The following is a 22,129-nucleotide window of genomic DNA, read 5'->3' as shown; positions in this document are numbered from 1 at the left end:
GGGCCTCAATGGCTCCAACATACCACTGAACTTCAGTCTCGTGGTCCTTCCCTTCCAGGCCTTGTTTATTTCTCTTATTTCTTGCTGAGCAAAACTGGACACGGTCCTCAATGGAACGTGAGTCTGATCGGAACACTGTCCAGTTCCAATAGAATCCACCCTAACTGATTCTCTATTGGCTTGCCAATATACTTGCTTTGGTGCTGCTCAAGTCCACCAACACATTCAAGTCTCTCACCGTAAGCATTCAGTAGACTGCTCTCGGGGCCTGTGGGCTATCTGCGTTTTCCTACAATGCTCAGTATCGTTTGCACATAGCTGGTGCTAAAATAGTTCTGCCTGCGTTTCCATACCAGGGGCTGGTTTAGCACCGTGTTAAATTGCTGGCTTTTAAAGCAGACCAAGGCAGGCCAGCAGCGCGGGTTCAATTCTGTACCAGCCTCCCCGAACAGGCGCCGGAATGTGGCGACTAGGGGCTTTTCACAGTAACTTCATTTGAAGCCTACTTGTGACAATAAGCGATTTTCGTTTTCATTTTTTTTCACATTTTACCCAACTTCTAGGGCCCCACGCCTTGTTTAATTTGAACTCACTTTGCCCCCACGCCGCCCCACCCGAGTACGGGGTCATCTACAAACCTTTTACCATTGGCATTGAGTGCCTGGGTTCAGGTCACTGATGTAATCTAAGGGCTAGATTTGCAACCACATACCACTTGTAATTGTTTGTTCAGCACTGTCACACTGTGTGAAACACACAGCTGTGCACTATGTGCTCAGTGTCATTAGGGTGAGATTGTTTCAATGACTTTGAGTAACTATGGCCATTGTTGGAACAACAATATCATTTATTCCTCTCTGAGGCTGCTGCAGCTTTGGTAATTTCAGACATTGCTCACTCGTTGGATTTTTAGGGCCTATTTAATATAATTGCTCATTTTAATTAAAACGTGAAAACATGTTCAGTTTATTGATTAACTGTCTTTTTAAATTAGTTTTAAAGTTTTATGGTTAATTTATTGTGCATTTTAGTTAACATTTTATCCATCGGATTTCTGTTATTCTAACTTTCTCCCTTTGTCTCGCTCGTTCATTTAAATTTTCCATCCTCCCCACTCTCATGTGCAACATGCACCAAACCCCCAGTTAAGACGGTGGACAGCTTATTGGCCCCAGAGCCCTGCCAGTGACTCATTGAGTAGGAACAAGAAACCCTGTCCTCTCCTCGACCTTTTAGATCTGTTAACTAAGACGGGGCATTTCCTTCCATAGCCTTTCATAAGGAGCTTGCTCATTTTGCCAATTTACAAGTTAGTGGAAAAAAAACATTGTTTACTTTGGGCGCAATCCAACAGCCCCAGTGCGCCTGAAAAGCAGCTCGCTGCGGCGTAGCGTGGCAGATAAAAGCCGGGAGACCCCGCTCCCGGGACCTACCCTTCTCTCTACGCCTCACCAGAGCTAACGCGATCTCGCGAGACGTTGCGATGTAAACCCCATCCATTGTGGGCATTACAAATGGCGTCCCGATCTCTTGCTACATTGGGGAGTTCCGGTGAGCGGAGGTCCCCAGTCTACAATACGTGGCTATGTACGGTCTCGGCCGCACGTTCACCGCTGAGGCCCCTTATACAACGATAGTTGCATTGTATAGCCATGTGATTCTTGGCACTGCAAGCACCTGGAAACATACGGCTAAACACGCTCGCTATGGGACTTTGTCCCCATTTACCTGGTGCTAAATCTGGCTCCTAAACAGTCCTAACAAAGACTTCATAGAATACATTTACTGAGGGGAACAATTGGATTTTATTTTGTACAATAATAATACTCTTTATTGTCACAAGTAGGCTTACATTGCAATGAAGTTCCCGTACTGGCCTCCCCGAACAGGCGCCGGAATGTGGCGACTAGGGGCTTTTCACAGTAACTTCATTGAAGCCTACTCGTGACAAGCAATTTTCATTTTCATTTCATTCAAGTTACTGTGAAAAACACCTAGTCGCCACACACCGGCACCTGTTCGGGTACACTGAGGAAGAATTCAGAATGTCCAAATTACCTAACAGCACGACTTTCAGGACTTGTGGGAGGAAACCGGAACACCCGGAGGAAACCCACGCAGACACGGGGAGAATGTGCAGACTCCGCACAGACAGTGACCCAAGCCGGGAATCGAACCTGGGACCCTGGCGCTGTGAAACCATAGTGCTAACCACTGTGTTAGCACGCTGCCCACGGTAATAAGTGATCATACTTGGCAAATTTGTGATATTGGTCTAATGTGATGAAGAACATTAACTGAAACCACTAAATGTACATCATTGCCTGACCTGCTGGATTGAATTGGTTTTGGTTTTGTTACAAGGAACCATCGTAACCCGTCTATTTGAATTGAGGATTTTAAGTAAAAGGATTCTTGAAAAAAGAAGTTATTTACTTTTTCCTTGGCTACATCTTGTTTGGTCTCACTCGCCTTGGCCAAAGTGTACAGGACAGCATCGTGCACTGAAATGAAGAGGCAACTGCGTTCTATCCCACCCTCGTCGAACATTCCGCCCGTCTCAATGTCTTCATACACTTGATCTGTCACACAAAAGTGAAAGAAATGCAATTAGAAATGGACATTACGACTAATTTAAAGCTGCAAAATGACTCCCTCTTAAATGTTCTTGTGCCTTCAAAAGAAAAACAATTCCCTTCTTTACACACTCGTGCAGTGGAGAGCGATACCGCTATCTTTGCAGTGGCAGGCACCACCCCACGATTAATGAGCAAGGTCGCTGGGCCAAGTAATATCAAATGGCTGAGGTGATGAAAAGTATTTCTATCGGATCCGGGCCGTGGAAAGTCGGGATGACTGCCAATCTGGGATAACTGATTAAAAGAATTTGCAGAGCTATAGGGAAAGTGCAGGAGCAGGTTGGAATAAGTGGATAGGTCTGCCAAAGAGTCCAGCACAGGCATGATTGGATGAATGGCCTCCCTCCCTGCTGCCCCATTTGATGTTGCTGGTTTAGTTGGGGTACAGTGGAGCTGAACTAAAGGTCAGGTGAATTTTGAATCCATGTTTAAATGGTGAGTTTTTCAACTCGGCCGCCTAAAACTTTGAAGGTGAGCCACGTCCAGCTCTCTCTACAGGGAAATAAATGATGTTCAGATGAATTGACTTGAACACTGATAAATGATCCAAGATTAGTGCTTTCTTGTATCAGACAGTAAGACCGGCTGAAGTTCACCAAGTTGTAAGATGATAGGCTGCAATGTTTCTCATCTACTCAGCTTGACTTGCTGCTGTATTTTCATGGTCTATATGAGGAGAGTCCGGAGCCATGGAACCCACGTTGTGCTAATACGAATAAAACAGAATAAATTGTAGTGTGAATTCTAACAAAGAGCATAATATTCACAACTCTGCATCATAGGCCCCTGATTGCCATGCTTTGTTTTGGTGATTTATTTATTTATCTATTTTTTAAATTTAGAGTTCCCAATTCTTTTTTTTCCAATTATGGGGTAATTCAGCGTGGCCAATCCACCTACCCTGCGCATCGTTGGGTTGTGGGAGTGGGACCCAAGCAAACACGGGGAGAACGTGCAAACTCCACACAGACAGTGACCGGGCTCGAACCCGGGACCTCAGCGCAGTGAGGCAGCAGTGCTAACCCACTGCGCCACCCTGCCGCCCTCGCTTGGAGATAAATTTAAAGGTTGCTTCTGAAATGACTAATTTCGCTGCTCAGGCAGTACATTGCGAAGAACCCGTTTCACAACGGCCAAATCCATAACGACAGAATAAAAGATCTTTGAAAGGCATTGAAAGATTGACCAGGCTGTAACTTCTCTGTCTAAAGAAGACTATGCATGATCTGATGATTGTTTGGTAGTATAGATGCAGGAAATACGTTTCAACTTGCAGAGAAGGTGAACAGGGCGACCTAACCGAATTGGAACAGTGTCTCCTGACGAGCGTGTTTAGCCGGGTGTGTCCCTGTGCTCAGAGCACTGAGAAACACCACGCTATCGGGACCCTGTTTAAATTCGGGGCCACAGCGGGGAACTCCCCAATGAGGCCACACTTTGTCCCATTCCCTGCACTAAGGAGCTCTGCTCGCCGGAACTCCTCAGTGCAGGAGGAGATCGGGGTGTCATTTATCTCTCAACCCCCCAAGCTGACCCCTGAACCTCCCCTCCAAAGCCCCAACTCACCTATAAGGGGGCCCTCAGGACCTCCCCAAACCCCTCGTGTGTAGGGCACCCCTATGCCTGATCCTGAAAAAATGGCAGCCTGGTACCCTGGCAGTGCCACCTGGACACCTGGGAAGTGCCAGGCTGGCACCCAGGTGGCAATGCCAGTGTACCACCCTGCCCAGAGGGCAAGCGTCTGGGGTGGGGGTCTCTGATCCCCTGGGAGACCCCCACAAGTGCCGTCCTCTCTGGTCCTCGTTTGTGGAGACCAGCACTGAATGGTGTTCGCCCGCTGTCTCCGAGGTGAAAGGGTTAGATTTCAACGCCTCGGGTAGATCAAGGGAGAGTACATTAGAGTGAGACTAGCTGTCTCACTCTAAATGCAGAATTGCAAATTAGTGATCCCGCCCACAATGGGTGGGATTCAGATCGCGTCGCCTTGCGAGATCTCGCGAGACGTGGCGAGCCGGGTAAATCTTGGAAGTGGGATCTTCCGGTATCTACCAATGCACACCACGCTGCCTTTCAAACGCAATGCAGCCAAGAGCAAAGGGGCCATAAAACGTGAGTCTGGAGAATTGATAATGGAAAAGAAGAAGATGGCAGACAAATTGAACAGGTATTTTGCATCAGTCTTAACTATAGAAAATACAAATATCATCCCAGAAGCAGTTTTAAACCAGGAAATGGACGGGGAGGCAGGGTCTCAGGGGAACCACAGGCACCAGAGAGGTGGTACTGAGTAAATTGCTGGAGCGGTGGACTGAGAAGAGTCTGGGTCCTGATGGACTTCATCCAAGGCCTTGAAAGAAGTGGCGAGTGAGATAGCTGGTGCATAGGTTGTAATTTTCCCAACCTCCCTGGATTCCGGGAAGGTCCTATCAGATTGGAAGATGGCAAATGATTCAAAAAGGGAGCAGACAGAAATCAGGAAACTACCGGCCAGTTGGTTTCACATCTGTGGTAGGGAAAATGTTAGCAGCTATTATTTTTATTATTTAACAAAATAAATTTGGAGACCCCGGGCGGGATTCTTCGGAAAACGGCAGGGCAGGCAGCTCCGGCGCGAAGGACTGGGGTGAACCACTCCAGCGTCGGGACGCCCCGAATGTGTGGAATCCTCCGCACCTTCAAGGGCTAGGCCGGCGTGAGTTGGCGTATGCGCGGGAGCGCCAGCGCGTGCTGGCGTCATCCCAGCGCATGCGCAGGGGGGTTCATCTCCGCACCGGCCATCCCGGACTGTGACAGCGGCCGGCGTGGAGGGATAGAGTGCCCCCATGGCACAGGCCCGCCCGCGGATTGGTGGGCCCCGAACGTGGGCCAGGCCACCATGGGGGCACCCACCGGGCCCAGGTCCCCCCGTGCCCCCCCGTGGACCCCGGAGGCTGCCCTCCGAGCCAGGTCCCGCCGGTAAGTACCTGTCGTAACATACGCCGGCCGGACCGGTCGAAAACGGGCGGCCACTCGGCCCATCGCAGGCCGGAGAAGCGCTGGGGGGGGGCGCTGCCAGTGGCCGCCGACCGGCGTGGCGCGATTCCCACCCCCGCCAAATCCCCGGTGCCTGAGAATTCGGCAGCCGGCGGGGGCGGGATTCACGCTGCCCCCCGGCGATTCTTTTATCCCAATGAAGGACCTATTTAGCGTGGCCAATTCACCTACCCAACGCATCTTTATGGGTTGTGAGGGTGAGACCCAAGCAGACACGGGGAAAATGTACAAACTCCACATGGAAGAAGCTATTATTAAACAAGTTGTAGCAGGGAACTTGGAGAAGCTGAAGATAATCAGGCAGAGTCAACATGGTTTTGTGAAAGGGAAATCTTGTTTAAGTTGTGTGCCATTCTGATGTGACCTTTTTCTCGCTTGATTATATTAACTGCGTCACCTACAGTCAGCAATAGCTTGAACCACTGAAACTCCCAAACTTCCCTTATGCAGAGCTCCAGAACAAGCATTTGATGCTCCTGAAACTATCAAATGATTGTTCATGTGCAAAACTTTACAGTCTGTAGCTTGTAGAGTCGGATTATAGATGGAATGACATGGCATTTCCAGTTTACCAAGGCACATGCACTTACTGCATATGTATAAATACACAGTAATTATTCCACAATCAATACTTGTTAAGCACTGTAGGACATAAACAAGTCACTAAAGCACACCCACGTTAATGTTGTGGTCAAAGGTGTTTAATCAAAGTGCAGGAGCAATTTATTACTGAAGAGCCTTGTGATAAAGAATAGCTATTGCTATTAGATTAGGTCTAAAATCGAAACTTGCTAGCATGTCATAAATTGATTGGCATGAGGAGTTCAAATGCCCTGGGCGGGATTCTCTCTGCCCAGGGCTGGGCCGGAGAATCCCCGCAGTCGGTGCGAATCGCGCCACGCCGCCCCGACACCAGCACGCGATTCTCCGCAGAGTGCAGAATCGGCGTCATTGGCGCCGCTGGTCGGGGGCTGCTCTACGCGGCCGCCCCGCCGATTCTTGGCATGGACGGGTCGGGGCAGCCTGGTGGGAGGGTAGGGGGGGGTCCGATGTGGCCAGCGATCGGGGCCCACCGATCGGCAGGCCGGCCTCTCTGGCTGGGGGCCTCGTGTCTTCCGCGCCAGCCCCTGTAGTCCTGCCGATCGGTGGCCACATCGGGGCCGGCGCGTTGAAGGAAGGCACTGCACGTGCATGCGTTGGCGCCGGTGCCACTGCGCATGCGTGGATCCCGCAGCACTCAGTTCGTGCCGGGATCAGCAGCTGGAGCGGCGTGAACCGCTCCAGTGCCACGCTGGCCCCTTTTGCGGGCCAGCATTAGTTGTTGGGTCGGGCCGTTCATGTCGTCGTAAAACGGTGTTTACGACGGCATGGACACTTTGCCGCGGGATTAGAGAATCCCGCCCCATGTCTTTGAACAACTTAACATATGACTCGGTTCTGACATTGTGATTGGCCCACGATTAAATTGCACAACGTAATTCGGTACACAGTGTTGTGTATTCATGTTTCTTCCTAGTTGGAATAAGGTCCAATTACGTGGCATACTGATGACATCATCAGTCATTTGCACAGGCAAATGGGCAGTCTGTGTGACAACACCTTCCCAATAAAGCTCTTGTTTCTTTGTACCGTTGTGGTCTGCAAGCCTATTGTGTAAAAATGCCACTGACAGCATCTGTTGTTTTAAATAAAAGGCTGAAATGATCACTATATCTTGTGTGTGCACTCGGTCAATGCTGTTCTAATTGATCTGATGTGCTTCAGAATGTCAGGGCTTAATGGTAAAGACAAAGTACAGATCTCCCTTGCCAGGTGCAGTGAATTTTGATATTAGAACATTTTGCTATTTTTATCCGCTGCCTGTCAATGTCGGTGGTTTCTATTTATTTGATCTGAGGATGTGGGTAATGTTGACAAGGCCAGATTTACTGTCCTTCCTTGTGAGATCTTCTATTGAATTACAATTGTTTTTGCATCAAGAGTGGGGAAAGTATTGTGGAACTGAAGTTATATATATATATGGGCCAGACTGGGAGAAAGAGGCCTGTCCCTTTTATTCATTCCCGGGGTGTGGCCATTGCAGGCTGGGCCAGCATTTATTGGCCATCCCTAAGCTCCCTTGCAAAGATGTTGGTGAGCAGCCTCCTTGAACCATTGGAGTCCTTGAGGTGTAGGTACACCCGCAGTGCTGTTAGGGAGGGCGTTCCAGGATTATGACCCAGCGACAGTGAAGAATCGGCGATATATTTCCAAGTCAGGACGGTGAGTGACTTGGAGGGGAACCTCCAGGTGGTGTTCCGTGTACCTCCTGCCCTTGTCCTTTTAGATCGTGGGTTTGGAATGTGCTGCCTAACGAACCTTGGTGAATTCCTGCAGTGCATCCCTTTGCTGAAGAACATTTGTGAAGCATCGTGGTATTGCCGCTGGACTAGTAATTCAGAGACCCAGGTGATGATCTGGGGACGCGGGTTTCAAATCCCATCACGGCAGGGGATGGAATTTAAACTCAATAAACTGATGAAACCATTGTCGTAAAAACAAATCTGGTTCACTCATCTCCTTCAGAGAAGAAAATCTACCGTCCTTATCGGGTCTGGCCTACATGTGACTCCAGACCCACAGCCTCTTAACTGTCCCCTCAAGGGAAATTAGGGATGGGCAATAAATGCTGGCACTGCCTGCAACTCCCACATCCCATGAACGAATAAAATAAAAAGCTGGAGACAATCTGCCACAGTTTTGACTATTTTTTGTTCATTGGTACCAGCTAACTCACAAATTATTTGGTTTATATAATTCAATTTCACAAGTTCACATTTAAATTCCTGGCGCCTGAGTATCTAGATCAATGCCTTAACAAGTGCGCTTTTAAACTAAGACATGGCTCCTACTGCCCACATAGTAGGTTCATGGACTTACCTGTACTGAGTGAGGCCAGCTGTTTCTCCACAGAGACAGAAGGAAAATATCAGTGGCATTTTACTTCCTTCTGCGCCCTCTCCAACTAAACAGTCATGACAGAGACCTACTTCCAAGTCTCTATCATTGCTGCTGAAGATGACTAGCAAACACAAGAACCGTCCTCATGGAGATATGATTGGCTTCTGCAACAGGGGCTGGTTTAGCTCAGTGGGCCAGACAGCTGGTTTGTGATGCAGAACGCAGCCAGCAGGGCGGGTTCAATTGCTGTACCAGCGTACCTGAACAGGCAGCGGAATGTGGCGACTAGGGGCTTTTCACAGTAACTTCATTGCAGTGTCAATGTAAGCCTTCTTGTGACAATAATAAAGATTATTTATTTATTTTTTATACTCAAAAGACCAGGAACTCGCTGTGCAGAGAATGGTGGCCCTGAATCCACATCCTATCACTCCACTGTGAAGGATGTGGATGCTTAAACACCTGTACAACTTTGCCATTTATTATTGCGTTTATTAGCAAATCAAGATACTTCCCTGGTGAACCTCCACCTATCGCACAAAACTCTCTCCAATTCAGATAATGTTGGAAATAGTCCCCTGGTCTGGGGAGATCGATGGACAGAGACGTTCATTGTCCTGCAGCATTAACTCGGTTTCCCGTTGCACAGATGCTGCCAAAAATTTCAGATTACCAGCATTTGCTGAATTTTGCTTTGGTACCAATAATTCAGCTCTAATTGGTGTCAAATTGACTCAGGGAGGCTGTTGTGGGGAGTGAAAATTGTCACATTGGTGCAATTAGGAGTTACGTACTGAGCTTGGGTTTAGTCATATTGTTGAAGACGAGTAGAAGAAATGTCTGTCTGAACATGCTATCTCTCAACTGGGAGCAGTTGACAATAACGTTAGATACTCCGAATGGAAATGTAATGCCTAGCCAGCAAAGGAAATGTCTAGGCTACGGGCCAAGTGCTGGAAAATTAAGTAGGCAGATCAGGGGCGAAATTCTCCGGTATCGGCGCGATGTCCGCCGACCGGCACCAAAAACGGCGCGAATCAGTCCGGCATCGCGCCGCCCCAAAGGTGCGGAATCCTCCGCATCTTGGTGGGCCGAGCCCTAACCTTGAGGGGCTAGGCCCGCGCCGGACTGATTTCCGCCCCGCCAGCTGGCGGAAAAGGCCTTTGGTGCCCCGCCAGCTGGCGCGGAAATGACATTGCTGGGTGGCGCATGCGCAGGAGCGTTAACGGCCGCTCACGGCATCCCCGCGCATGCGCTGTGGAGGGAGTCTCTTCCGCCTCCGCCATGGTGGAGACCGTGGCGAATGTGGATGGAAAAGAGTGCCCCCACGGCACAGGCCCGCCCCCGGATCGTGGGCCCCGATCGCGGGCCAGGTCACCGTGGGGGCACCCACAGGGGCCAGATCGCCCCACGCCTCCCCCAGGACCCCGGAGCCCGCCCGCGCCGCCTTGTCCCGCCGGTAAGAGAGGTGGTTTAATCCACGCCAGCAGGACAGGCATTTTAGCGGCGGGACTTCGGCCCATCCGGGCCGGAGAATCGTGGGGGGGGGGGGGCCGCCAACCGGCGCGGCGCGATTTCCGCCCCCGCCGAAAATCCGGTGCCGGAGAATTCGGCAACCGGCGGGGGCGGGATTCACGCCAGCCCCCGCCGATTCTCCGACCCGGCGGGGGGTCGGAGAATCTCGCCCCAGATGTTTTTCATATGTTGGTGCAGTCTCGATAGGATGAAGGGCCTGTTTTGCACTGTATTTTCTGTGATTCTGTGAATATCCCCGAGCACAGACATCCTCAACTTGATGATCACAAACTAAATCTGATAAGATGCTAATCGATACCACGTTGTCATTTACAAATTAAGTGATGACATTTTAGATGTAGATGGCCTCACCTCGGATACCAGCCAGATAAATTGTGACACCAATTTTCTTGTAATTCGAACACATCTGCATGAACAACAAGTTATAAAAAATAAGAAGAAGATATTCTGCAGAAATGTCAACAATCCAACATAGGAAACACAAGATGGAGTGATTTTTCTTTTCCGCCTAGCTTCATTTGCATTTTTAAAATCATCATTTTATATTTTGCCTTATTCTCCCCTCTGCCAATTCCAGTCAAAATCATCGACTGGTCATTTACCACATTGCTCTTTGTGGAGTCTTGCTGTGCACAAAATAGCTTCTCTACTCGCCTAAATAATGGCAATCACTCGACAGAAAAATTGTGCGTGAAATGATTTTTGATGTGATAAAGCAAAATATAAATGATCATATACTTTCCTTTTACATTCATATTTCTATATTTTTCAAATTTGTTGTTTAAAAAAATTCAGTGAATAAATTGAAAGGCCGTACAGGATGTTTTTAATTGGCTAGGGGGTTACCAAACTACGGGCGGCAGGGGGGCACAGTGGTTAGCACTGTTGCCTCACAGCGCCAGGGACCCAGGTTCGATCCCCACCTTCGGCGACTATCTGTGTGGAGCTTGCACATTCTTCCCGCGTCTGCTTGGGTTTCCTCTGGATGCTCCGGTTTCCTCCCACTGTCCAAAGATGTGCAGGTTAGGTGGATTGGCCATGCCAAGTCGCCCCTTGGTGGGGTTATAAGGATAGGTTGGGGGATTGGGCCTAGGTGGGGTGCTCTTTCAGAAGGTCAGTGCAGACTCGATATGCCAGATGGCCGTGTAGACAGCACGGTAGCATTGTGGATAGCATAATTGCTTCACAGCTCCAGGGTCCCAGGTTCGATTCTGGCTTGGGTCACTGTCTACGTGGAGTCTACACATCCTCCCCGTGTGTGCGTGGGTTTCCTCCGGGTGCTCCGGTTTCCTCCCACAGTCCAAAGATGTGCAGGTTAGGTGGATTGGCCATGATAAATTGCCCTTAATGTCCAAAATTGCCCTTAGTGTTGGGTGGGGTTACTGGGTTATGGGGATAGGGTGGAGGTGTTGACCTTGGGTAGGGTGCTCCTTCCAGGAGCTGGTGCAGACACGATGGGCCGAATGGCCTCCTTTTGCACTGTAAATTCTATGATACAAAATTCTATGATTCTGTACTGTCGGGATTCTATGAAAACGCAATGAATGTGATGCATTAATGAACAGTCTGTTCGGGAAATAGGTTTCCTTCTGAGTGAATATTGGTCAGGACAATGCCACATGCAAGGCACGATCTACCTGTTCTAGCCATGCCAATGACACCATCCTTGCAAGCAGTGTTGGAGTTGATGACTTTGGACAAAGGCAGGCAGGGTTTATATTCTTGTTCTGTCAGTGGAGCAGGCACCTACGAATTCCGGTGCCCAAGTATCATTCCACTGCTGTATGTAGTGCAAAATATGACCAGAGCAGAAACAGGGTCAGGTCTGATCTACGATATAAGAGCCATGATTCTCTGAACCAGTGAAGGACAACCTTGGGCTGGTGAGTGGGCCTCTTGAGTGCTCCTCCTCCATCGCAGTGGGCAGCAAGACTGAAATCGATCTTATTCACTAACCGTGACCCCATGAATAAGATGAAATACATTCAAATATTTTGTAACGAGTTGTAGAAAATGCTTAATCATTCATATATTAATAGAGCTGTGAACCTCAAATGGTAAAGACAAATGAAACATTCACGCTTCGAGTGGACGCAGAGGGAGTGCACGGCTCCCACAGTCAATGTTGTGAGCAAACAGCACGCTCCTCACTTCGCTCACCCTCGCTTTGTGTGCGAATCACTTCAGTCATACTGGCAGGAAAAAAACTACGCGGATGAAAGGTGGCGACCCTGCGTGTGGGTAATGGTCAACAAAATGTCTTGTGGACCGCGCTCAGAACTCAGATGTGCCGCATGTGGCCGCTGATCTACAGGTTGACCACCACTGGCCTAAACAGTCAGAGAATTAGTTCTTTAACTTTTGCTTCAGCTTTTTTCTAAGAGTTTTTTTAACGCAGGCTTGGACTTTTTTCTCTTCGAATTTGTTAATTTACTTTTCCCTGTTATGGGCCAGGGTTTAGAGAACCTCAAAGTGTATCATGGAGGTCACCTGACCCACAACTTTTACTTGATTGTGGTATGGGGAACACACGGCCCACTCTACAGGTGTGGGACAGCAGAAATGGAAAAGTATTTTTTTAAGCAAAACAATGTTTATTCTATGAACTCAAGTTAACCTTTTTAAAACATACGGTGAAAATCTTAGCAACCATCAATTCAAATACAACCTCCAAAGAATACAACACTAAATAATCCTTATAACTTCCCAAACAACATCCAGAAGACGAAAGAAACACCTTTTAACAGAAGCACATTCGGTTTACATTCACTACTGAGAACATTTATAATTCTGAATTCACCAAATGATCGAGAGATAGTCTTTTCATGGCAGAGAGATCAACAGTACAGCTGCTCTGTCTGGCTTCAGCTCCAACACTGAAAACAAAACTAAAACACACCCTGCAGCAAACAGCCTAAATTGATAGTAAAAAGCTGACAGACAGCCCAGCTCCACCCACTCTCTGACATCACTGCAGTAGTAAACACCCATTACTTAAAAGTATTCTCACTACAGATATTTATATACCCACCCATTTATAAACACCCATTTCTTAAAGGTACTCTCGCATGACATCCCTCTAACCCTTTCACCTTACCCCGATGGGTGCTCAGTTTTCCTCATTCTCCTTACTTTCTCCAAATACCAGAGGCCGGATTCACCATTGGCTGATGCTGAAATCGTGAAACGCGATTGGGCGGTGAATAGTCTCCGACTCTAAAATCGCGGTGGGCGCTGGTTTGATGCCAAATCGGGATCCTCCGGCGCCCCAAAAATGGCATAAACGCGTTGTTCGCCGCGTGGCGTTTAAGCACCATTGGCATATCATTCGCGAGCCTGCCATCTATTCTCCGGGACCTCCGCGATTCACCGCCGCTGATGGGCCAAGTTCCTGATGGCGCAGTTCACTTGTGGTCTCAGCGGGCGGGAACCCGGCGTGGCGGCTGCGGACTATGTCCAGCGCCGGCAAAGTTGGCTGGGAGCCATGCTGCTGGCTGGGGGGGGGGTGCTTCCATAAGCGCTGGGGGGACTGGTAGGGAATGTCCAGGAGGTGGTCAAAGGGGGCAGTATTTGGCATCGGGTCTGCGCACGGCCGGCGTCATGTTTTACGGCGCGACCGCTGCAGCAGGTCGTCATGGTGCGCCTGCGCAGCCACGGACCATGAAATTCTCCAGCTGTTTTTGTCGTGGGAGCCGGGAGTTTTATTCGGCGCGGCTGCAGCCCCCTCACCGGTCGCAGGATGGGTGAGGGTTCCCTGCTGATTCTTCCGTCGTAAAATGCCACCGTTCCCCCGCTGGCGTCAACACTTACACTCAAAAACCGTGAATACTGCCCCAGGTAATTCCCTTGTGAAACCCAGAGATTCCTGCAGGCATGGGAGCACAATGGTGCGATAGACCAACGTTGATGTTTCAGCTGACAAATGTCAATGCTTACCTTTCCGAGGACTTTAATTCCCATGAGGTCCACAAAACAGACTCCACTCATGTCCAAGATGAGGGTGTGAACGTCAAGTATGGGGTGTGCAAGTTTAATGGGGTCGTCGGCATTCTCCAGATCTGTTGCGGGTTTCTGCGTTCCCTCGTGTAACCCATTAGGGATGTTGACCGTGATGTAGGATATCCTGGGAGCTTCATCCACTGAGTTATTATTGCAGTCCATGGTTGATTCAGCTTCCACTTCTTTCACCAGCTCCTGTAAAGACACTTGCTGCAAAAGACAAAAGAGAATGGAGAGTTTAATGAAAGGGGAAGGAACAAGCTGGCAACACATAGCAAACCAGTCAGCAACGATGAACAAATGCTTTCACGGAATTGGAACAAAGAACAGGAAGCGAGGGAGGACGAATTCAATGCAGGAGGTCTCGGTAGAATGATTTGTAATGACCCTCATCGCTAGTACCATTCTAGTAAATCTCTTTTGCACCTTGTCATCCTGCTTAAAGAGTAGTGCCCAGAATTGGTTGCAGTAGGCGGCACATGGCACAGCGGTTAGCACTGCTGCCTCACCATGCCAGGGTCCCGGGTTCAATTCTGGTGATGGGTGACTGTCTGTATGAAGTTTGCACGTTCTCCCCGTGTCTGCGTGGGTTTCCTCCGGGTGCTCCGGTTTCCTCCCACAGTCCAGAATTTTGCAGGTTAAGTGGGTTGGCCTTGCTTAGTGTCCAAAGATGTGTAGATTAGGTTAAGGGGTTATTGGGATAGGGCGGGGAAGTGGGCTTGGGTAGGGTGTTCTTTCAGAGGGTGGGTGCAGGTTTGATGGGCCGAATGGATTCTATGAGGCAGAAATGTTAATTTCCTTGCTTTGGCAATTTCCTTCCTGAATCCAAAGCAAGAATTGCAGGTGACCCAGCAAGTCAGGTTGGGACAAGAGAAAGCGGTGTGATCGCGGTCTGTTCCTCTGCTTGCAATGTTAGTCCTGATTTTAACTCTGATTAGAGGGGTTGGGGGAGTATTGGAGGGGGCTGTTGATGAGGGCAGTGTTTCTGTGACAGGGGCTGTGCCAGTAAGCAAACTGTCTTGAGCTTGGCAGCATGCTGTGTTTGGTCCTTTGTACTTTACGAAGGAACCCACCAAACACTGCGACTTGTCTCTTATTGAGTCTCGTGTGGCAAGACAGCACGTTATCATGAAGTCTGCTAACTACTCCTCTGGAACTTGCACCTAGCACTGACCATTCACAGGTACGTCTTATTACCCTCTCGATCGTCTTCTGAAGGTGGCCAGATGTGTCTCCCCATATATCGGAGTCACAGGTCACATGACCTTGGTCTAGAGACTGCATGGTGTGTCTGTACCACCACCTGCTGGTTGGAGGTCACACATCATCCAACTATGATACAGCCCAAAGGTATATAATAATTGTTATTGTCACAAATAGGCTTACATTAACACTGCAATGAAGTTACTGTGAAAATCCCCTGGCCGCCACATTCCGGCGCCTGTTCGGGTACACAGAGGGAGAATTTAGAATGTCCAAATTACCGAACATCGGTAATTACCGAAATTATATTTCGGGACTTGTGGGAGGAAACCGGAGAGCCCGAAGGAAACCCACACAGACACAGGGAGAATGTGCAGACTCCGCACAGACAGTGACCCACGCCGGGAATCGAACCCGGGTCCCTGGCGCTGTGAAGCAACAGTGCTAACCACTGTGCTACCGTGGCGCCCTACCACAGGCAGCATGCTGTGTTACTCAGTCAGCCGCCAGCCTGGGTCACAGCAGCTGGGAACGAAATGTTGGGCAGTAGGAGGCATCCATCAATCACCAAAGGAACAAGCCCCTGGTAATGGGGCAAGTGGTTTGGGGGGGGGCAAGGGTGGTATTGGGGGCAGAGGGGGGGGATTGAAGGTTAGGGCAGGAAGTGTCCTAAGCTTTCATGAACTGCATTCTCACTACGGATCTAGCTACATACATCAACGTGGCATCATCTCCATGCAGGCAGAACACCAGGCATTCCTCCTTACACCTCCTGCTTCTGAGAAAAAACCTCGCTCCTGAAGGTGTTAAAATTTCAAATCACAGCTTCCTCTGTCTGGTTGCAAATGGACCTGGTGTGTTTATCCCCCATTTACAATTCTTTTTCTTTGTCATTTGGAAAGTGTTGGTCACACTACAGAGATCTAGGATGCGATTCTCCGACCCCCCACCGGGTCGGAGAATCGCCGGGGGCCGGCGTGAATCCCGCCCCCGCCGTGTCGCGAATTCTCCGCCACCGGTGATTCGGCGGGGGCGGGAATCGCGCCGTGCCGATCGGCGGCAATCCCCCGGCGATTCTCCGGTCCGCGATGGGCCGAAGTCTTGCCGCTGTCAACCCACACCAGCCGGCGTGGATTGAACCACCTTTGGGACGCCGGAACACGGCGGGGCGATCTGGCCCCGGGGGGTGCCCCCACGGTGGCCTGACCTGCGCTCGGGGCCCACCGATCCGCGGGCGGGCCTGTGCCGTGGGGGCACTCTTTTCCTTCCGCCTTCGCCATGGTCTCCACTATGGCGGAGGCGGAAGAGACCCCCTCCACTGCGCATGCGCGGGGATGCCGTGAGCGGCCGCTGACGCTCCCGCGCATGCGCCGCCCAGCAAAGTCATTTCCGCGCCAGCTGGCGGGGCACCAAAGGCCTTTCCCGCCAGCTGGCGGGGCGGAAATCAGTCCGGCATGGGCCTAGCCCCTCAAGGTAAGGGCTCGGCCCCTCAAGATGTGGAGAATTCCGCACCTTTGGGGCGGCGCGATGCCGGACTGATTCGCGCCGTTTTTGTCGGCGGACACCGCGCCGATTACGGAGAATCCCGCCCTTGGATCTTTTAGTAATTGCTTGTGCAACTTTGCCTGGCAGTTGTCTATTGCTGCAATCACGTCTTTTCATACCTTGGTGCCGAGATTACTTGGTCTTCTTCTGTCCATTTCCTCTTCTTCCTTTTTTGCAGCTTTGAGGTATTTCTTCTTGGCTAATAAAACCTTCACTGGGTCAAATCCCGACTGTAAGAGAGAAAGAATCATCCAGCTGAGGCTTAACAAGAAGATATCGTGTTCTTCCTTATTATAGAACCTATTGTGGTAGTCACCACTGATGTATATATTGTATATATAGGATGTTGATATAGATGCTTTACGGTAAGGCCCCTGTACGACAGGTACGGGGGTAGATCCCTGCCTGCTGGCTCCGCCCAGTAGGCGGAGTATAAATATGTGTGCTCTCAGTACAGCAGCCATTTCGTCAGCTGCTGTAGGAGGCCACACATCTCAGTGTAATAAATACTCGATTACATCCTACTCTCGTCTTTGTGTAATTGATCGTGCATCACCGATCTTGTTGATGTTTACTATTTCTTACACATACAGGTTCCAGACAACACACACTTACACACACACACAGACACACACACCCACACACACACAGACACATAGACACACACACCCACACACACACAGACACATAGACATACACACCCACAAACACAGACACACATACCCTCACACACACAGACACACACCCTCACACACACAGGCACTCACACTCTAGACTACTCACACATCCTCACACACAGACACACAGCCTCACACCCACGCAAACTCCAGACGACACCCACACAGACACACTCCAAGCTACACACACCCTCACACACAGACCCACACACGCACACACATATTCCAGACTATACATACCCCCCACACACACACAGACCCCCCCCCCCATACACACTCCAGACTACACATACACACACACATGGACACACACACATACTTTAGATTACACACACTCCCTCACACACATAAACACATGCACTCCAGACTACACAATCCAGACCACACATTACCACATGAACAAAGAGGGAAGTTAGGTTAATCTTTTTCATGAGATGTTAGTACAATGCGTTATAAGAACATAAGAACAGAAAAACTAGGAGCAGGAGTAGGCCATCTGGCCCCTCGAGCCTGCTCCGCCATTCAATGAGATCATGGCTGATCTTTTGTGGACTCAGCTCCACTTTCCGGCCCGAACACCATAACCCTTAATCCCTTTATTCTTCAAAAAACTATCTATCTTTATCTTAAAAACATTTAATGAAGGAGCCTCTACTGCTTCACTGGGTAAGGAATTCCATAGATTCACAACCCTTTGGGTGAAGAAGTTCCTCCTAAACTCAGTCCTAAATCTACTTCCCCTTATTTTGAGGCTATGCCCCCTAGTTCTGCTTTCACCCGCCAGTGGAAACAACCTGCTCGCATCTATCCTAAGTGTACTAAGTTATACTAAGTGACTAATTGTAGTGTAATATCATTTAAAAGGGAATTGGGTGCACATTTAAAAAATGACAACAAATAAGAGTGTAGAGACAGATACGGCATAGGAATTAAAGAAGAGAACTCCAGTTTGAAAAGCTAGGGTTAACGTGCAATGGGCTGAATGGTTTTCTTCTGGTATGTTGAATCTATGATCATTGAACATATCAGTTCATCATGTCATCTCCCATCCATTGACTCTGTCTACACCTCCCGCTGCCTTGGGAAAGAAGGCAGCATAACCAAAGGCCCCTCCCACCCGGGTTACTCACTCTTCCAACTTCTTCCGTCGGGCAGTAGATACAAAAGTCTGAGAGCACGCACTAACAGATTCAAAACAGTTTCTTCCTCGCTGTTACCAGACTCCTGGATGACCCTCTTATGGACTGAACTGATCTCTTTGCACATCTTCTCTACTGAGTAGTACTACACTCTGTATGCTTCACCCAATGCCCGTGTCTATGTATTTACATTGTGTATTTATGTATGTCCTATGGTTTTTTTTAATGTACGGAATGATCTGTCTGGACTGTTCACAGAACAATACTTTTCGCTGTACCTCGGTACACATGACAATAAATTAAATCCAAGTTAAATCTTTTAAAAAATAAATTTAGAGTACCCAATTCATTTTTTTCAATTAAGGGGCAATTTAGTGTGGCCAATCTACCTACCCTGCACATGTTTGGGTTGTGGGGGCGAAACCCACGCAGACACAGGGAGAATGTGCAAACTCCACACGGACAGTGACCCAGAGCTGGGATCGAACCTGGGGCCCTGGCGCCGTGAGGCAGCAGGGCTAACCCACTGCGCCACCGCGCTGCCCCTCCACGTCAAATCTAATCATCTGTGGCTGAGTGGATGTGCAGCCTTGCCCGAAGATTGTGGGTTCAAGTCCTACTGCAGAGGCTGTAGTCTATGGAATTTCAGCGGATACTCCAATACGATACTGAGGGAGCGATGCACCGACCGAGGTGCTGCCTTTTGGGTGGGAGGTCAAACTGAGGTGCCCCCTGCTCTCTAGAGTGGATGAGAATCATCCAAAGGCACTATTTGTTAGAAGATCAGGGGAATTCTTCCTGATGCCTTGGCCAATATTTACCCCTCAACTCAGGTCACTAAAGCAGATTATGAGGTCTTACTGTTTGCAAATTGGCCGCCACGTTTCCTGCATTGCGAAAGTGACTGCACTCCTTGGGTGAAAAGTGTTTTGGGGACATCCTAAAGCTGTGAGTGGCACTGCACAAGCGTAAGGCATTCTTTTTCTTTGCTACTTCTGTGTTTCCCTCTCAGCGATCGTTTGTTTTACCCAATCAATTTCACCACGAGCTAACCTCCTCTATGTTTTCTGCCTGTGATGCTGAAGGAGGGGAATCCGTTTTCTGATCACCTTAATGTTTTTAGCATTCCTTAATTGAGGAAATGGCTGTTTCTAATGTTCATGTCGTGCATAGGATAACATCAGGCCAATGGCTTACAGTGAATGAAGACGTCAAATTGCATTTTTCGTATTTAGTATTCAAGGACTTTTCCAAGTGGTTTTGGGAATCGGATTTTACATATTTGTCCGTTTATTGGGTGAAACCCACAAATACTTGGGCACTTCTTGTTAACTCATGTGTGGAACTGTGGGTTCTGCACGGGATGAACACACGTCAACATGAGCAAATAAAGCAGGCAAACAAAAAATGTAACCTCAAATATTCTTCCAGAAGCCCCACAACGCCCGCAAGTCATTTGAAGAAATCCGAAAGGACAAATTCAAAATCCGGTGGGCTTAAATAAATTCTGTAGGATGGCCAATCGTAATGTACAGGCGGCGGGGTGGGATTTCCCAGCCCTTCCCACAGTTGGGATCTTCCGGTCGTGCCGAGGGCAACTTCCCCCACCCCAGCTCCCCAGCGGCGGGGCAGGCAAGTTGTGCCATCGACATCGGCGGGTCCGGAAGATCCAGCTGGGGCCCCCTCCACCTCCAGAAAGCACAGTGTGGAGGGGCCCGGAATTCCCAACCGATACATCAAGGCAGCACCTAACGGATCTCGGAATTTCCGAATGTATTAGTTTTAGAGGAGGGGAAAATATCACACCGAGGAAAGGGAGCATTTAGGACCAGTGAGGGATTTTCCAGTTTTGCTTGATTCACAATTGGAAGTGCCGGAGGAATTTACAATCCTCACGAGGTCAAACAGGTGGAAGAGACTCCATGAAAAGGCTTGAGTTGAGGATCACATACTAGTTTATGTAATATTTATGATTATTTATAAGTCCAGTGTTTCCATGTATTTGAATTGCTGTAAATTAGATATCTTTTACATTTCAGGATTAAAATGAATCTCGACATTTTACCTTTTTAATCACTTTTTTCCTGAAAAACTCCACATTTGCAAAATACAGAGGCGAGCAGTAGGTTACGATTTTTATTCCACTGATTTCTTTTGCCTGGAAGAGGAAAGCAACAATCACACTAATTAAGTTACTAATTAGGGATTTTAAAAATTGTACAACGACTAGGTCGGTGATTCATTCATAAATGTATTAACAATTGATTAATGATACATTGTAAATAGCTTATCAATGTAATATACTTGGGATAATAAATAACATTGTTTGACAAATAAACTAATAATAAAACAGCTATGGAATACTCCAAGAGCAATCCTTCCATTATTGGCCTGGACTTTATGTGCTCCCATCGGGCATAGTTTTGGCAGTGGGTGGGGTGGGGATGGCATGTAAAGTAGATTAGGCCACCACCTTCCCTCCCCCTTCCCCGAGCTCGCCTCCCCCCCACCACCCCCCGCAATAGCCTGGGTGTGCAGGCACTGAAATCGACAGTCCACCCACAATACATAAATAAATAATTACGGGTAATATAAGTTCGCTATCAAGTCCAGTGACCTGAATAGTACTTGTCCATGTCAAAACACGGTTGGGATGGGCAGTCGGGAGGGAGTGGCTACTGCACCCGGCCGATGAGGAAGTGAGCTTCGATGGATCGGAACTTTGTAAGTGTTTTGGGGGGAAGGTGGGGGATGGGGTTTTGGATTGGACCATAAGGGGAGGGAAAACTGGTGGGGGTGGGGAGTGGGTGTGGCTAGGAGGGGAGTAGTGGGGGTGTGGGCGGTATTATACAATGGCAGAGATGCCAGTTAAGGAGAGCGCCCTCTCTTGCCTACCACCAGCCTGCAGAGGGAAATGTGCCAGGCTGGCCAGTTGGAGCATGCCTCTGCTGCTGCTGATTATATGCCACCGGCGCCCTGATAAGGCCCTTAGGTGGGCATTAATTGTCCACAAAGGCACTTAATTAACACTGTGGTGGGCAAGCAGCCTGGCACCAACCCCGCCACTGGTAAAATTGCAGAGGGGGCAGAAGTGGTTGGGTCGCTGGTGAACAGGCTGCCCTGAGAGTCCCCCTGCCTTCGAACCTGTCAGTGAGGGAGAATTGAATCTCCCTGCCACAGCATCACCATGAGGGCGGCGCGGTAGCACAGTGGTTAGCACTGTCGCTTCACAGCGCCAGGGTCCTGTGTTCGATTCCCGCCTTGGGTCACTGTCTGTGCGGAGTCTGCACGTTCTCCCCGTGTCTGTGTGGGTTTCCTCCGGGTGCTCCGGTTTCCTCCCACAAGTCCCGAAAGACGTGCTGTTTGGTGAATTGGACATTCTGAATTCTCCCTCTGTGTACCCGAACAGGCGCCGGAA

The 22,129-nt window shown here is 49.1% G+C and overlaps 1 protein-coding gene across 3 annotated transcripts in view; it reads right to left on the bottom strand.

Moving 5' to 3' along the window:
* The window catches only part of LOC140393702 (solute carrier family 26 member 9-like), a 129,668-nt gene that overhangs the window by 11,145 nt on the left and 96,394 nt on the right, over positions 1-22,129 (bottom strand). For all 3 annotated transcript variants that reach the window (XM_072479998.1, XM_072479999.1, XM_072479997.1), the window contains 5 exons: positions 20,777-20,869; positions 17,015-17,125; positions 14,085-14,357; positions 10,500-10,554; positions 2,437-2,582 (listed from right to left, as the gene is read on the bottom strand). In XM_072479998.1, the coding sequence (XP_072336099.1) occupies positions 2,437-2,582; positions 10,500-10,554; positions 14,085-14,357; positions 17,015-17,125; positions 20,777-20,869 (678 nt within the window). The remainder of the gene's footprint in view (positions 1-2,436; positions 2,583-10,499; positions 10,555-14,084; positions 14,358-17,014; positions 17,126-20,776; positions 20,870-22,129) is intronic.

This window comes from Scyliorhinus torazame, chromosome 17 (genome assembly GCF_047496885.1).
Source record: "Scyliorhinus torazame isolate Kashiwa2021f chromosome 17, sScyTor2.1, whole genome shotgun sequence".
NCBI lineage: Eukaryota > Metazoa > Chordata > Chondrichthyes > Carcharhiniformes > Scyliorhinidae > Scyliorhinus > Scyliorhinus torazame.
This window is presented reverse-complemented; position numbering and strand designations above follow the sequence as displayed.